Source organism: Epinephelus moara, chromosome 11 (genome assembly GCF_006386435.1).
Source record: "Epinephelus moara isolate mb chromosome 11, YSFRI_EMoa_1.0, whole genome shotgun sequence".
NCBI lineage: Eukaryota > Metazoa > Chordata > Actinopteri > Perciformes > Serranidae > Epinephelus > Epinephelus moara.
The window spans coordinates 18,612,045-18,629,922 of NC_065516.1; the positions used below are offsets into that span (position 1 = coordinate 18,612,045).

The 17,878-nt window shown below is 41.7% G+C and overlaps 2 protein-coding genes across 3 annotated transcripts; one reads left to right on the top strand and one right to left on the bottom strand.

Annotated features, from left to right (window-relative positions):
- Positions 1 to 706: 706 nt before the first annotated feature.
- ythdf3 (YTH N6-methyladenosine RNA binding protein F3) lies at positions 707 to 9,859 on the bottom strand. Of its 2 annotated transcripts, XM_050056905.1 has the most exons (6): positions 9,653 to 9,859; positions 9,327 to 9,554; positions 8,887 to 8,911; positions 8,511 to 8,590; positions 6,258 to 7,919; positions 707 to 1,753 (listed from the first exon to the last, which is right to left on the bottom strand). In XM_050056905.1, the coding sequence occupies exons 2-6, from the start codon at positions 9,348 to 9,350 to the stop codon at positions 1,730 to 1,732; spliced, it is 1,815 nt and encodes a 604-aa protein (XP_049912862.1). In that variant the 5' UTR covers positions 9,351 to 9,554; positions 9,653 to 9,859; the 3' UTR covers positions 707 to 1,729. The 2 variants fall into 2 exon arrangements, with proteins under 2 accessions (XP_049912862.1, XP_049912861.1); XM_050056904.1 differs by having other exon boundaries at positions 9,327 to 9,859.
- A 1,741-nt stretch (positions 9,860 to 11,600) lies between these two features.
- Positions 11,601 to 17,877, top strand: abhd10b (abhydrolase domain containing 10, depalmitoylase b). The gene is made up of 5 exons (XM_050056852.1): positions 11,601 to 11,730; positions 12,189 to 12,375; positions 13,510 to 13,621; positions 16,850 to 16,987; positions 17,107 to 17,877. Exons 1-5 carry the CDS (start codon positions 11,637 to 11,639, stop codon positions 17,446 to 17,448), a joined length of 873 nt encoding a protein of 290 aa, XP_049912809.1. The 5' UTR covers positions 11,601 to 11,636; the 3' UTR covers positions 17,449 to 17,877.
- The last annotated feature ends 1 nt before the right edge of the window (position 17,878 follows it).

Consider the following 17,878-nt stretch of genomic DNA (forward strand, 5'->3'; position numbering starts at 1 on the left):
TCCAAGCAGAGTTGCAAGTCCTTTTTGATCTTGAGTCCAAGTCATGTGACTTGAGTCCACACATCTGCTGGGCAGTAACTACAGGCAACTGTCAAGTACATGTGGTGGAGTAAACGTACAATATTTGCCTTTGACATTATTAGAGTAAAAGTATAAAGTGGCATAAAAAGAAATACCAAAGTACCTCAAACTGTGCCTTAGTACACTGCTTGAGTAAATGTACTTAGTTACTTTCCACCATTTCTTGCATGAGTTTTTATGTAATAAATTCAAAAACCTTTGCCTGTAAGTTTACTTTGAGGTGCCTATAAATAAAATGTATTATTATTATTATTATAATAATAATTAGAATTGGTTGTTACACAGTACAAAATTGGGAGGGATAGCAGGCATGGTGATGTATCATCATCTCCAAGTATATTTGTTACACACCTTCAATATTTTAATTATTTGATCAAGCCAGCCCCCCTGGCACCAGCACACTTTACACCTACTGTCAATGTGCTGCAATGCAAAGCAGGAGTGGAGTTGTAGTTGCTGCTACTGTATATACACACACTTGTTTACTTAGAGGCACATTACGCAAACAGAAAGGGAGGATCTGTTTGTGCAGCAGGAGAAAAGTTTATATTTGAGTGTGTGTGTGTGGAGCATAGGAGTGATGCATGTATTTCTGCGGTGAATGATTAAAGACACAAACGCACGGTTTGCGCTAAACATGGATAATTTTTATTTAGCTAGTGAGTTACCTAGAGGAGAAAACTGTCACATCCTTGCAGTTGATGTCTTGCCGTTTTTGGGGGAATCCCAGTCAAGCCAAGCAGGGGGGAGGGGAGGGGGGTCGATGTGGGGATTCTCCCAAAAGTGCTAAGAGTTGTTGAGGACAGACAGTCTGATTGAGCCTGAGGTACGGTAGAGTACATCAACATCAGAGCAAAGACAGTCACCCACAGGGCCCAAGGAGGCCACCGCTAGTTCTACCAGAGCAGCAGGTTTCTCCTCAGACAAATGCACTTCAGAATGACAGAATCACAAGAGAGAGAAAGAAAAAAACAAAAATGTGCACTGGCTGGTGCTCGCCAGCCTGCTGCATAATTGTAATCTTTTGGTACACAGAAACAGATGCAGAAAGGAAGGGAACAGGTAGAGGGAGGATACATCCTATGATTGGCATGATTGTGGCTGTTTCCCAATTATTTCGTCCCACCTGTCAATCATCCAAACCTCTGTCTGAGGAGGATCAGACGGCTGAATACAGATTCAAGTAAAAGATTAATTCGTACAGATCATCTTTAATTCTCTTCAGGAGCCGATGAAGCTCACCAATATCCCAAACATTTGAGGCATTAAAAAAATTACAAATAAGCCTGGTGAAATCGTCTGACTACGTCGGTTAGTCAGTTAGTTGCTCACAAACAAAATCAAAGAAGAACACAGAGTTAGAGAGTTAAGGGTATTGGTAGAGGCTGTTTAGGAGGACTGAAAGTGCTTTAAAGACAGTTTTCAAAGTGGGTTACGCTCTTTTTCTCGTGAGACAGGAACACAGGGTTTGATGCACCAGTCAACGGATACAGATGAGTCCATCTATTGTCATGTTCAAGTGTTCAGATACATTGTCGTCTTCAGCGGGAAGATTTGTGAGAGCCTTTCCTCCTTGTGGTTAGGCAAATTTTTATTTAAGGTCCTACGTCATTAGTGTTGCAGTTCTAGCAGAGAGCTTGCTTGAAGGTTACTGTTTATTTCTATTGCGCTCCTGGCGAGAGAAAACAAAACAGAGAGAGATAATCAGTGGATGGCATCAGAACGAGAGCAAACACGGGACACAAACAAACATAAACAGCGGCTAAAAGTGCAACATCAGAGCTGCTCCCCCGCTCTTTCACTCGCAGGATTAATGTCAAATGCTGATGGAGAATTCACATTGAAGACACTTGTTATGTTTATGCTAATCGTTCATTCTTTCTGCTGTCAGACACAGATGCATTTAACGTCTGAGGTGGAATAACTCTGGGGCACTGCAACAAACTCTGGGACCACTGACAACATGTGACATCATAAGAAGATGTGACACTTGATTTTTGACTCCTGAAAGCACCATGTAAGAGAACCTGGTCACACTACTATGACAGAGATGATCAAAACCCATTCACAAAGGCGATCAATATTGATTGTACTTCTTACAAGAGACATGTCATGCCTTTATTGTGTCCACTGGCTTTCATACTGCTCTGCAAATCTCATACATTACTTAGGATTTATTGAATGTTTCTATTTTGAGTCCATTCATTCCTTTGAATTATATATAGGGCTGGGCAGTATACTGTTTTTTTAAAGGTATATCAATATGTTTCGAATGAAATACAGGATGAGATGATCATCAGCATTGTTTGATTTTGCACTACATGACCCGTTTCTTTTGTAAAGCCGTACCAGTTTGCATTTCTCCTCTCACACTCTCCCTCTGTGTCTATGCAAACTAGAAAAGCAACAGTTAATCAATATATCAACTATTAAATTAACTTCCCAGCTAATTTGACAATCAACTATCTGTTAGAGTGATTTTTCAAGAAAAAAAATCTCTGATTTCAGCCTCTTAAATGTGAAGATTTTCTGCTTTCTTTACTCCCGTATGACAGTAAATGAATATCTTTGGGTTGTGGACAAAACAAGACATTTGAGACCGTCATCGTCGACTCTGGAAAACACTGATCTACATTTTTGACCATTTCCTAACCCCATTATCAACATATTAATCAACAATGAAAATAATCGGTAGCAGCAGCCCCAGTGCGAGCCTGGACCCATTCGCTCATGTTCTCCTGTAAGATGAGACACACAGCACGGGTACATGTTAATCAGTGTGTTAATCGGTCTATTCAGGGCTGTACAGTGAGACACAGGCCTTTATGTCGCACATGCTACGCAAGAATCGGTCTGTGTGATGGCTGGCATTACCGCAGTAGCACCTGTGTGATACAGCTTTGTGTGTGCGAGACAGAGCCGCTGGTTTGTGTGAGGTGAGAGTTTGATTGTATATGTGTGTGTGTGTGTGTGTGTGTGTGGTGAATCGAAACACATTGCTGTTCTACTTGGTAGTGTCAAAGCGAGGAAAAGGTCTGGAAGCATCAGGGAGGAAAAACACTTTGGATTGTTTGTATTTTATAAACCAATCAAAATCGTCTAGGGCGGTGTTAAGCTCACGATGCAGTGACAGCGCCCTTGCAAAACCATAGCACAGCCAGCTAATGGCAGGCCTATACTGACATACTACATCCTGTGAGACATTTTTATATAGACATATATAAGACGGACAAGCAAAGTCTCTCTCTGTCCAAGCTATGTGCATAAATAAAAATACATAAAGATATTTAAAACAATGCCTGCAATTTTTCAGCACTATATTCATTTGAAAGGTGATGGAAAATCTCTTTTTAAACTCCTCCAACATAGAATTTGAATCGTCTGAAACTACAGTGGACTTAATTGAATTTGGAATTAATATTTTAAGTGCTAAAATTTTGTGGCCTTTGCAACAAATTTTTCAACTAGGGCTGCACAATGTATCGAATTTTTTCGTCAACCCAATGTCAAAGTGCCCCATAAACAAATGAAAGAGAGTATCAGTAGAAAACTACACTTTAAAATGTAACTAACACCTTCTCTGATAATTTGTGTTCATTTAAATGTTTAATTTGTTCAATAAAAGAATGTTGGAAATAATTTTCCCTTTCATTTTTTTTTTTAAATTCAACAAGCAATATATTGTATTTCAGCAGTATACTGAAAGCAGCAGAAGGGCTGAACTGAGTTCACTTTAATATCTGTTTAATGTAATATCATGATATTCAACATTATTGTGTATTGCATATAGCCCCTTTTACTTATTTCATATAACATTTGTTTTGCAGCTGTGCGATTTTTAATCTGTCTTTCCATTTCATTTTGATCACAGTATTTTTTTTATTAAAGTGCTTGTGACATCTCACCTGTGGCTTTAACTTACAACTTCATAGAAAATACCCAGATATATATCAGGAATTTCCATTTAACCTAAAAAATACAGAGATATTATTTTGGTCCATATGGCCCAGCCCTATGGAAAGATTAGTAATGAGTTACCAGCATCATGTTGCAGTATACCGTGCTGCTGAAAGTAAACTAAATATAAAAGTTTTCCATCACTTCTGACTATTTGAGAACAGCTGCTTCTTCAGAAAACCAAATACATTCTTCATGTCATGTGTTATTCCATTTTAAACAGTCTGACTTCCTGTTCATTGTGGAAGGAACTGGTTTCCAAAACCAAATAATGTCTTGCATATTGTCTTAAACATTATATTCCAATATAAGCACAATTTAACTTAACTGAAGACAACACAAACAATCATGCAGGAATAAAAATCACGGTTAGCAAAAAATATGTATTTACAGGCTCCTTGGATGAAAACAACCTCATATCTTATTTTTAGGCGAGTCTGTTGTTCTCACTGAGTTACACTACGCTGACAGGAAAACAATCAATCACTAAGGCGAGGATACCTCGAGCTTTTTCTGTCTAGTGCTACAATAAGTGAGACACAGAGCAAGAGAGTATCCGCTGCAAGAAAAGCAGAGAGAAGGAGTTTAGTAAGCCTCAGGTATGTACTGACCAAAATGTTTGGATGTGTCACACTGCAGCCACGACACGAAGCTTGTGGTGATGCCGGTCTTACATAAGTAATCACAACACAGCTCATATATCAAATATTCAAAGGTGTGCCGTGGATGACAATAAAAGAGGAATACAGTGTCCTCTTGAGGAGTGGGTGTCCATGTGAGTGGTATGGGAAAAGCCCTGTGAGACCAGTGTAACCCTATCCCCAGAATGCCTGGTATTCACCCGCACACAGCATGAGCCTCCTTATTACAGTACATCCACAGGAAGGAAGCAGCTAACCTCTACGTATTAATTGCCAAATTAGTTATGCTAATAAAACCCTGCAACAACATTTGGATCTAAAGTTATCTTTAAAAACACTTTGGGAGGATGTTACAGTGCAGGTAGCTGTGCTGGTTTGACACCTCTCAAAGTTCGGGAAGGACAGGCCAAACAATAGAGAACAATTAACCTTGTCAGGCGAAGGAGGGTGAGGCCTCAGCTGGGCCGGTGCTGTCATGTAGGAGGTCAGGGCTACAAAAGCAGCACAGCGCAACGCCTGCACAACGCAGGATGAAACAGGCTTTCTACTGACAGGTTGTTTTCAGAAGCCTGAAAACATTGACTTGAAATATTTATGAGAAAGTAACCCGGCGCATATTAACAAGGTCAGCAGAGAGGAGTCAATACAGCATCAATGGAGCACCAGCAGTGGGGGAGTGGGAGAGAAGGAGGGAGCAGGTCATGGGGGTTTTCTAAACGCAATTAGATTAGCATACTGGTGAATCTAAGAATGGATGCAGCAGAGTGCTAGCGGTGATAACAAGTTATTCTCTCCTTGGCTGCTGTTTTTCCACAGCAGTAGCATCCCACAGAGTTTTTACTACTTAGACTAACATTTGTGGTACACCACTGTTATTACCACTGCTACATATTTCAGTTTCCCCTCGGAAGGCGCAGGCTTACTCTGTGTGTGTTTTTCAGAACTATGTGCACAGACAAATAATCATGCATTTTTATCATGTGTTTAGCTGGGAAATCTTCCTTTAAAATCAACCGTTTAGGACATCTGAGGCAAACTGTACCAACTCTGAGGCAAGCTGCAGCCAGTGTGCAGGCCAAGGGCTTATGTTGTTAAAGACTAATAAAGCATGAGGAGCCTGTGGAGAGCAGGGTGGCTCGGCGTTCAAAGGGAGATCAGAGCCTACATCTGCCTTTGTCTGAAAGGAGGAATGCCAGGAATGCGGGCTATTTCAGGAAACCTCTATGCATCTAACTCCACTTGGGCAGATCATCGCAATCTCACACAGCACAAGATGGCTGATGAGGAATCAGGGTTTCCTGAACGTGCCTGTGAGTAATGGTGGCACGTCAATCTGCTGACAGGCCTCTGGGAACTTCCATTTACACCAGACTGATCATTCGACCACAGGATGTTACAACCTCTGTCTAAGAGCAGGTGGAACAAGATCAGCTGATTACAGTCTGGCTACAGCCTGTAGCAGTGACTCAGGGAAAGTTACCTCCCTTTAAATAAAGGGTAACTAAACTGAACTGTGTCATGCATACAAACAAGCTATTTACAGGGGGACGGGGCTATTTCTGTGTCTGTTTATCTCACCTTCCTCAGAGCCTCCTCCTCTTCCTGACGTTTCTCGTAATGTGCAAAGTCATCAAAGATTGAGGTGGTATGCTTGTAAGTGGCGATAATTTTAAGCACTTGTTTGGCCTTCTCCAGAGGCACTTCCTGAGTGTCCCTGGAGTTGGTCACTGGCTTGTTGTCATTGTTCTCCAGCCGGATGTGTCGCAGCTGGTTGTTGGGCACGTCTTTGATGAACGCCCACTTCACCTCAAACTTGCCCTTCCACTTGTCCTGAGACCAGACGCCTGCATAGGCATTGTAGTCCACCGGTGAGCGCATCTCAGCCACGCCACAGAAGTGCCCACTGCCGTTGACGCTGAACAACAGGTACAGGGGCCCCTTGTTGCCCAGTGAGCGGTAGGCACTATCCAGACGCTTGTTGCCATGTTCTGTACTGCACCAGATAGAGTATTTGATTGAGCGGTGGATGTCATCTTCAGAATAGCTCTTGATAATGAAAACACGTCCGTTTTTCAAGTTCCAGTCAAAGTCTTTGGGGTTGTAGTTGTTGAGGGCACGCAGTTTCTCCAGCACGGGATGCACTTCTCCAGAGCAAGGGGAGGCACTCAGTGGGACTCCCCCGCCCAGACCGAAGCCCTCACCCCGGTTCCTGGGGGCCACCCAACGGTTGGGGGGTGGACCAGGCTGCTGGGGTTGCTGCTGATGAAGGGGCTGTGGGGGGCCAGGTTGAGAGGAAAGGTGCAGGTGTGGAGGGCCAGGGGGCATAGGCTGGGGGTGTTGGGGGGACTGGAGAGAATGGAGCTGGAAGGGCTGGTGTTGGTGTTGGGGCTGGTGTTGGTGTTGAGGCTGAGGGGGCAACGGGTTCTGCAGTAAGGGCTGGGGCTGAGCTAGGAGAGGCTGCTGCACCATAGGCTGCGGGGGCATCATAGTCTGAGCTAACGGGGGCTTGTTCAGAGAGCCCTTATCGTCCCAAGTACCAATGTTCATATTGTGCTTTATGGGGGGCGGGGGAATGGCGCTTCCCCCCATCCCCATGTTGGCTTTGGGTTTGACCTTGGGCTGTGGCTTGGCCGGCTTCTTGGCAATAGCTGCCCAGGAGGCAGGTTTAGGTGCGGATGAGCTGACAGACGGAGGGAGGCTATTGGCTGCCATACTGCTCATACCTGCTGTGCCTCCTAGGGGCGAGCCCACGGTTTTGGTGACAGCTGCCACCATGTCCGTACCCAGTTTCAACCCCGTCATACCTTGCTCAATGCTGTTCAGCACCGGGACTTTACTAAGCTGGGTGTCGCTTCCAAAGCCCGCCTGTCCGTCCGTGATGGCCCGACCCAGCGAGCTGGGGGCGTACCCATAGCTGTTACTGTAGACCGAGCTCTGCGTGGACTGACCCTGAGAGACACTGGTACCCCAGGTGGAAAAGTCTGCATTACCAGGGAAGAAGTTGAAGCCATGCTGGCCCAGGAAAGGAGGGGTGTTTCCCAGGGCTCCTGGCTGGCTGAACACGCCATCAGGGATGAAGTGCGGCTCGCCATTGCTCATCTGTCCATAGGTAGTTAGGTAGGGCATAGGAGGGTCCCCTGCTGTTGACCAAGCGGCTTCTCCCAGAGAGTAAGGGAAACCAATGGATGGAGCATAGTAGCTGGGCATGTAGGGGTCAGACATTGGTGGATAGCTGTTACTCTGCGTGGCACAGGGAGAGAGTCAGTTAATGCACTATGCATGATAATTAATAAATCAGCACATAATTAAACATGATGACATCATATGAAAGGTATGCTATGTAGGATTATCGTCTACTGTTGTAAACATACTCGCCAGCAAAAGTCAAACTAAAAGCCGACCCCATATTCACTCTCATTTGGTGTTTCACCTTGCTATATATATTTTTATTTGGCACTGTGTCTTTTGGATGCCTGCTGCTTACATCTGGCACCTGGTCGCTATATTTCTACAATTCCCAAACCTCACCTGAGCACTGTAGGGGTACACGCCCACTACTTCTAGTGGGTCATAAACGAAAATTGAGAGGGATCACCTCTGTATGAGTCTGTACATTGTTTTTTGTTTTTTTTAGGAAAACCCTGCATCGTATATGTTTAAGAACACTAAATATAGATGGTTTGAGTGACAGAAACACATACCATCTTTAGGGACAAACAAGACACAGTGGACTGGAGTGACTGACACCTAAAGTTATGCAACAAATGTGTCTATAACATGAGGTTATGGGCTTAATACTAGGTGACACATTCTAGGTATGTAGGAATTTACCTGATTTGTCTGGCCGCTTAGATAAGGCTCAAAATCATCATCATTGACACCATCCTTTTGATGCATTGATCCGTTTTGCACTACAGATGGAAAGAGAGGACGTTAAATCACAATATGTACTGTACAGGGAGTCCAAAATATTGCAGACACAAGATGTCAGCTGATTATATCGTAGGCATGGTTTAGTGGTGGTCAAATGTGAAACATCACAAGATCTCAGTGTGGTTTAACATTATCAAAACAAACACACAATAAAGGACAGTCAGTAGCATACATAAGCTGCAGTGTCAAAGCACAACATCGAAACAGATTGTACCATCACCCTGAAGTACAATTTCAAAATGGGGGCTTGTAATCATCTAGTTAATATCCTTACCTTTATTTCCTTGTCCTTTAGGTCTCTGAAATAATGAGCAGCACAGAAGAGATGTTGTCAGATCACGACACACACACATACACACACACACACAGCAGGCTGTATGCTACATGAATAAATATACCAGTCGACAGTAGTAACCTCAGGCTACAGCCATCAGCCCGGATGTTAACATTTACAGGTTGCTTCGCGTTATTATTGACCGGATGTCAAACGCTCTGACATCCAGTAACTAAACGGTGCCGCATTGGCAACCGGCTACAGCTAGAGTTGGTTGGCAGTACAGTCGGCCTACATTACAGCTAATAGCTACCATATATCAAAGACTTTTTTAGCCTGTTTGATCCGGCGTGCCGAACCGGATCAAACTGTTGTCGGCAAAGTTTCATTTCGCCGCACGGCTAATTTATATAGCACCTTCCGGCTGTCAATACACGAACCTGATCGACTGTGGTCGCAGACATCCTCCAGGAACCGAAACTGATAGCTGTTTGCGAGACTGTCCACGGCTTCCCCCTGCCTCTCTCTGCACTCCGGTGCTTTCCTGGCTCGTCTCTCGGGCTGTCCAATCACTCTGTGGCGGCTACAAGGCGGCGTTTTCCTCCCGTGGTCAGACCTGACGACGACAGATCCGCGGCTCGTGCTCGTTACAAACGGCGACTTTGTGTCTGTGGAAACGGCGTCAGTTACCGTGTGCGATCCTGCCACAGATGGTCTCTAACAGTCAGTCTGAAAGTGACTAGTGTCTTACTGGAATATCCCTTACCATTTTCCACAATGGCGGATAGGCTTTTTACTCCCGCTTCCGTTCCGTTCTGCTGCTCAGTGACCTTCCGCCTGTGACGCTCTGAGTCATGTTACAAACTGACACTTCACATGACAGTCACAAACACACAAGTTCCCTGCTTCCTTACATTATACCCTCTAACCAGGTTTAATCCAGCCTTTTGACTCACCTGCTATCACCCTGTGTGGTATCACAATAACAGTCACCTCTGCAATGGGGAGCCTCTTTAGCTTAGCCACTACATGCCCAACACTAATGCATGGACGCCTCAATTCCCATGTGGGTAACATAAAATAAAAATAGTGCAAAATAAAGCCAGTGCAAGAAAAGTCAATAAGCAGAAGTGGAAAGTAACTAAGCACATTTTCTCAAGTACTGTACTTAAAAAACAAATTTGACTACTTGTTCTTTTTTCATTTTCTGCTACTTTTTATTCCTCTGGCCTACGTTTCAGAGGGAATAAAAACATTATTAACCCATAACATATTTATTTTAACCTATAAAATTGCCCAGTAATATCAAATAAGCTCCCCATCAACCAGCTAACATTAAAATGATGATAATAATAATAATAATAAACTTTATTTCTATAACCAGAGTTACAGAGCACTTTACAGTACCATGCAATACCTGATACCTGAATATTGTTAGATAGATAGATAGATAGTGTTACAGCAGCAAGTAATCAAACAGTATGTGTACATTAGAATAGAGAAATATAAAATATATGCATGATTACATACACCAATATCATTATTGTTTATTATATTTACACTATTGTCATATTTATAATGGAAAGGAATTAAAAGTGTGTGTTACAGTTAAACCTGGCCTGACTCGGATAGAAACTAGTTTTCAGCAGGTCCCTTTTACAATACAGAAACAGAAACAATCAACAGAAACATAGGCAGCTACACAAACAGTGAAGAGTAGGGGACTGAAGTGGAGTGAGTAAAATGGAATTTGGGATTTAAATCAGTAGCTGCAGGTGTGTCCTTCAATCAGATAGTGTTTATATACATGTTTGAAATGTGTAATAGAGCTTATTGCTAATGTAGTGTGTGATCTTGTTCCGGATCTTAGTGTAAATGTGACAAAATTATCTCTGACCATAATTATCTTTGTAAGGTGGTACAGGAATATGTGCATCTTGTTGCTTAAATAAAGGATGTGAATACTATAATTCCAGCACTGTCTATAAAATGTTGAAATTAATTGAAAAATACACCTATAGACTAAATTGTTTTTACTTTGTATTGACTTCTGGGCTACTTACTTCCCTTTATAATAACATTCAAAACCAACAGGCCTTTAGCTGCCATTATGGATAAAAGATTAAACATGTTACTGAACTGCAGAGATTTTGTACTATTTATTAGTTTGGGAACTGAAAATGAGTAAAAACAAACAAGAGAAAATTTGCTTGGTGAAATATGACTGCTATATTTCATCAAGCATTGCACTTAAGTACAGTTTTGAGGTATTTGTACTATGCTTTTACATTCACTGCTACCTTATACTTTCTTATACTTACAGTATAGTGACTAGTTGCTTTGCAGATTAAGAATTTGCACGTAAAACACATGGTCAGTTTATAACATGATGAATTGTGAAGATTAAACTGCATAACAGAACATTAAATCAGCTGCAACATTAAAATGCTGCACACATTTTATTTATTCAGTAGGCTATGTTATGACACTAACAAAGGCCATTCTGTTTTTAATGAGTTATTTTTATTTTGATATTTTAAGTAAAACTTTTCATAACGGAGGACTGGAGTTTATTTACACTTTACAAGCCTGTTACTTCTTTTACTTTTTGGATCTGAGTACTTCTTCCTCTGCTCCACAGAGCTGCTCTGTAGTTGTAATGTAATGGACTACAACTGATGCGCTCCGTGAGTAAACGAGACTCACCGCTGCTACTCTCGCGATACTTCCTCAGTGGGTCGCGGAGCAGTATGGCAGCCGTCGCGCTGAGGTCCTGCCGCAGAGGACTTTCACAGATTTTAAGCAATGGAGGGCTCACAGCTTTGTCTTCACAGCGCCTGGAAGGTTTGTTCAAGTCTCCGCTTTTGACACAATTATTCCCACAACGTTTGAGATGTCTATGAGGGTATTTAAAGGCAGACGAGGGGGTGTGGCTCACACAGACTGCGTCGTCTTAAAAATTTAGGGCATGTAAACGGTGCTGCGTTTGCGCTTGTGAATGTTTTGCGCCATATGTGTTCGTTATTGTAGTGTTTGAAACTGCTTCGACAGTAATTAGCTTCATTTAGATGTTTAACTACGGTAAAATGTTGGTATGTTAGGGCGATATGATAAAATGACCACGCTGTTTCCTCAGTGTCCATGTGCGGATTTCTAGATTGCGCCAATGGAAATCTAATCTTATGAAATAGGGTGTGTATTCAGGCAAGTTGTTTTTCTATTGTGGCTTATTTACCGTACATTGAATCATTTACACAATATTTTTTTGCCATAGCACTTATATGTTGTACTGTGTCAACCAGGAGTCAGGAGACACAAGTCCACAGTCCAGTATGCATCACGACCAGACCTCCCAAAGCTGGCCTACAGAAGGGTGAAGGGGAAGAGCCCAGGTGTGGTCTTCCTCCCTGGATATGCCTCCAACATGAATGGACAGAAAGCTGAGGCACTGGAGGAGTTTTGTAGGTCACTAGGGCACTCATACCTTAGGTAAGTCATCCAAACACACTTAGAGAAGTACATAGCCTACTACATAATATCATGCTCATGATCTCAGACTAAAGAGGCCTACAGATTAGATCAGATACATGTAGTGTGTGTGTGTCTGTAGGCTGGGTTTCCATCTTTAAAAGCTAAGAAACACCCACACTACCTACAAAACAATAAAACTTTTGCACTTAGCAATTAAACTCCACTCATATAGCTCTTAAAACTGAACACTGAAAATCCAAAGTGCGCTAAGGAGCAGCAATAAAATAAATGTATTGGAAAAGATAAATGAATACACCCACAGCTACACTCCTACAGCCTTGAGAGCAACAGGAGAAGCACAGGTAGACAATAAGTAACAGTTTTTAAACCGTTAGTTGACTCCAGTAATTCATAGTAAAAGGTGAAAGTGCTAAAAAAAAATACATGGTCACCATATGATTACAAGTTACAGTACATTTAGCGGCACTGTGAAATAAGGAAACAGCAAAAAATTTAGCTCAAATAAAGTCACAAGTCTTAGTATAAATAATATATTACATAATGTTTTAAACACAATCTGATTTTGTCTCCAAGTAGCACAATGCCTCAAGATAACACAGTGCATACAAAATCAAATTTAGTGGATGTGGTTATGGCACGATCTTTAACATCTTGTTCCATATCCTTCTCCATGTTCCTGGATTATAACAAGTGGTGATGTTTTTCACTGAGATGGACCCTTAATTTCAACAGACGTGAAAGAGCTTTGTTCAATGATTTCCAAATTGAAAAGCCAAAGAACTCCATTTACAATAATGTGGACCAATTGAAGCAACAACTGTTAACTTGTGAGAGGCCGTAACTAGCAGTTATGCATGTATATTAAAATTATTGCTTAATTTTCCCAGTTTTCATTGAATACCTCCAACCATTTCAAACCTCTCACTGTCCTATAAAGACTAAATTCCTGATGTGGCTGGATGTAAAAGACATGGCTCCATCCCATGTTAAGTGAAGTGCATAACTGATTTACTGCACTCATAATGTCTAAGACAGTATTCAAATTAACCTTGTCATTGGCCTCTCACGGCTTGCCTTTGTTTAACCTTCTGATCCCCATGCCCTTGGGTTGTTCTATTTTTGTTTTCCCAGGTTTGACTACACAGGACATGGGGCCTCAGAAGGGGTGCTATCAGAAGGAACTATTGGCACTTGGAAAAAAGACGTCCTTTACGTGCTGGATGAGTTAGTGGAGGGGCCACAGGTAAATATTTCATGGGGTTATAGCACTTTGCATATTACTGGTGGTGAGTTATCAGTAAAGTTATGAAAATTCTGCTCAGTGGGGATGGGAATTGAAAGTCGGTTCCCATTTAGAGCATGTCAGAATTCATGCTGGCTGGAAGGAGCACTGTTGCAGCTTTTCATGTAAGGCTTGTGTCATGAAAGGAAAACATGTTGAAATGTTTGTTTTTCAACAAGCTGTGCAAGAATGGCAAAATGTAAGACTTGCAACACCTTGATTTCAGTCACGAGTTACAAATACAAGTAGGCTTGGGCAGTAGCAAGGTACTGCAGTATACCGGTGCATTTAGAAACCCCGAAAGTATGATTTTTAATACCATTTATTATTCTACAGGCCATAAGTATAAACAAGATTTGTCTGAGTAGACTAACTGCATATTAGAAACACAGTATTGTAGGCATGGCAATGAGGTACATGCTACAATTACTTCTATCACCAGTAGCTCAGCTTTAATACTTTTTTAACACACAAATACAGTCATATACTCTATACCCTGATGAAATGTCAGAAAGGTATTAAGGTATGAAAAATAGATACCGCTCAAGTCTAATTACAAGGTTATATTTGTTCAATATGCACGCATTAAATTACAAGAATATGTGTTTTTAATAACCTGCAGCTTCATGGTCCATCCTCCCATAGTGATACAAGTGTTTCTCCTAAAATCAACCCGTAAAAATGATAAGATACTCATAGATGGATAGATAATCAAACATCAGAGCCATACAGGAAGCCTGTGAAAAGAGAAACCAAAAATGGAAAACTTGTGTTGTTTGAACACAATTTAATAATATAATGTTAATCACAAGCTCTAGTTCCACCAGCCTGCAAACCAAACAAATCCTCGAGCTCGTGTTTTATTTGCTTTGGCAGATGTGTCTCGTCCTCCCCGTACAGACAGATTGACATATAACAGGTTAGCTCAACTGTTGATCTAATATGGGGCGTGTATGAGGTGATGACTGACAACGTGTTGAGCCTTTGCGCTTAATGCAAAATATGTGCTGTCATTTTTGGCTCGTGCATCCACGCACTGGGGCACACTCTGGCAAGCATCAGCCTAGATTGGTAGAGAGGAATGCTGTTGAGGCACTTTTGAAAACAACAAAGATGGCTGCAGCCGATGAGGAACTTTGTGTTAAAGTATTATTTTCAAATTCTTATGGCGAAAAATGCAACACTTATTTACTGACATGTCAACGCTACACCATCACAGTTCATCTCTGCACGTTATTGTGTGTTTACATTTGTCCATCGTGCACTTCACATTTTGTTACTCTGATTGGTTGTAGGTCCATCCAGATGTGTACAAAGGTATTTTGATCTTCGGCCATAGAGTGCATGAGAGATGACGGTTTTTTTGTAAGCCAATGCAGAAAGCAAATGTCAATTTTTCCATTGGGTTTTGGATTATTGCACAAAAAAAGCTCTGTTGCAAACAAAAGTTTATGATACTTAGACATTTTGTTCAGCAAGACAATCTTCACAAATAAACACCACTTTAATGCTTTTTGAAGCGTGAATCGCCATAACTAAAAAGCTAACGTTAAATGACCTACACTACGGTCACATGGCTTCAGTGTCACCACCACAGCAAGGCTGTAAAGCCATGTTCGGCGTGATGATGTTGTGTGCTTTCTTTTAGCCACCTGTGAGTTATTGCCTTATTTAAGACGCCTAAATTTTACACTGGCTGCCAGTTCAATTCCGGAGACGCCTAAATTTTACACTGGCTGCCAGTTCAATTCCGGGTCTATTTTAAGGTGCTGCTGTTAACGTTTAAGGCGCTACATGGCCAAGCCCCTGACTATATATGTAGCCTTCTCCAACTCTATAGCACCAATCAGACACTCAGATCCTCAGAACAGTTACTTCTGTCAGTCCCTCGCACTCACTTTGTGACTCGTGGTGATCGTGCTTTCCAGACTATAGCGCCTGAATTGTGGAATGCCCTCCCCTTTTCTTTGAGATCAGCAGCGTCATATGACACATTTAGAACACATATTAAAACTTTATTATTCAGACAAGCTTTTAGTTAACTTATTCTACATTACTATGTGTTTTTATGACACATTATGTTTTGTTATAACCGTCTTACATACTCGCATGATTGTTTTGTTGCTTGCTTCAAGTATTTTATGTTTTTGTTTTTATATGTTTTTATATCTTATTGTTTTGTAACTGTCTGCTTGGAACCAGGAGTGCTAACTCATCTCTGAGTTATAGGACTCATTCCTGCACTACTCTATTGATAATGCCCATTGGAAATCAAAAATGAACTGAGAGGGTTCTGGTGAATCAGGGCTCTAGCTCCACTGGTGAATTATTGAATTTTAAAATGTTAGTTTTTAGTCAATAATTTGTCATCTTTGTATAGTGATCCTCTCCAAACATTAAAGACTTAAATAAATACTTATTTGAATAATGTAAGTTGATGTTTTTTCACAAAAAATTTCAATTACCTTGTTAAAAACTCATTAAATGGGGCGTCGGTGTCTTAGCAGATAGAGCAGGCACCCCATGTACAAGGCTGTTGCTGCAGCGGCACGGGTTCGACTCCAGCCTGTGGCGCTTTGCTGCATGTCACTCCCCCTCTCTCTCTTTCCGCCCTTCACGCTTGTCTGTCCGATCGATTAAAGGCTAAAAAGCCCCAAAAATATCTTTAAAAAATAAAATAAAAACCCATTAAATTACATCCACTCATTCTTTAGAATTCTGATGTCAAACTCTGCATGTCTTTCTGCGCAGCGAAGTTGAAACATTGAAGTGAAGTAACAATAAGTGAAACACAATTTTGAAGGGGGGACTGTATTATTCGTTCATTGTCAAGTCATAAAGTTAACACTAAAAACTATATTTTAAACCTTATTTTGCTCTGAACAAATTACCAAAAAATGGATTTATTAGAGAACCAATAAAAAAGAATCGGGGCAAGAGAAGAATCAATAATATAATTAGAGTTAATTGAACCCTTTAACCTCCATCCCATTGTATGTTCCACTATGTCTCCAGAAGATGTCACTGTGGTACCACATTTGTGTTATTAGTCTGTCACCACTGTGATCATACTGCAAGAGTCTGGTGTTGTCTTTATGGAGTGTTTTTAATTAGGTTTTTAGTTAAAAAACAATACTAATCTGTTTCATTTTATTTATGTTGGGGTTTTTTTGTTTTTTTTACTTGTAGATACTGGTGGGTTCCAGTATAGGCGGTTGGTTCATGCTGCTGGCAGCCATTGCAAGACCAGAGAAGACTGCAGCACTGGTGGGCATCTCCACTGCCGCTGATCACATCGTCACAGCGTTCAATTCTCTTCCTCTGGAGGTAGGAACATATAATATTATCACATATATTCAATTTTGTGGTTATGCTGTGCGAAACTTTGCAGGCATTTTCATTTAAATGTTTTTCTGAATCGGATTTGTCCATGTTTGAATGCGCAGACACGCAAGGAGTTTGAGGAGAAGGGGGAGTGGACAGTCCCCACCAAACACTCAGAGGAGGGTCTTTATAGGTTCAGCATGGACTTCCTGCGAGAGGCAGAAAACCACTGTGTCCTCCAGAGTCCCATCCCCATCACCTGTCCCGTACGGCTCATTCACGGGCTCAAAGACGAGGAAGTACCCTGGCACATCTCCATGCAGGTTGCAGAGCGCGTCCTCAGCCCCGATGTGGATATCATCCTGCGGCGGCATGGCCATCACCGCATGTCTGAGAGGGACGACATCAAGCTCATGGTCTACACTATTGATGATCTCATAGACAAGCTGACCACTATGGTCTGAGAAAGGGACGGGGGAGTGGAGCTTGAGAGGTTGCTGATATGAGAGAAGGACTGAGCTTACTGGGAAGTCAACCCTCAAGAAATTTACCAAACAATGGCATGTCTCCGCCAAATATGACCTTTTATCCATCTCTGTTACTCTCCCAGTATTTCAGCTGTCATTTCATCATGTTGTTACAGTGCAAACTATAATGAAAGGGAGCTCCCCTGCTAGCTGTTCCCTTATATCTTCAGGTTGCATTTGTATGTGTTCCAGGTTATTATATGGAGTGTTATGTTGGCCTTTATTAGGTCTGCTGTTGCTGCTGTCCCGGCCGCCGTTCCTACTGTTTGACTGTCTCCCCCTCCCTCATTACTTAGACGTGTAGTTTTCCTGTGCCTTTTTTAATCACTTTTCACCCGTTTTGGCCAATAAAACCTCTGCACACTAG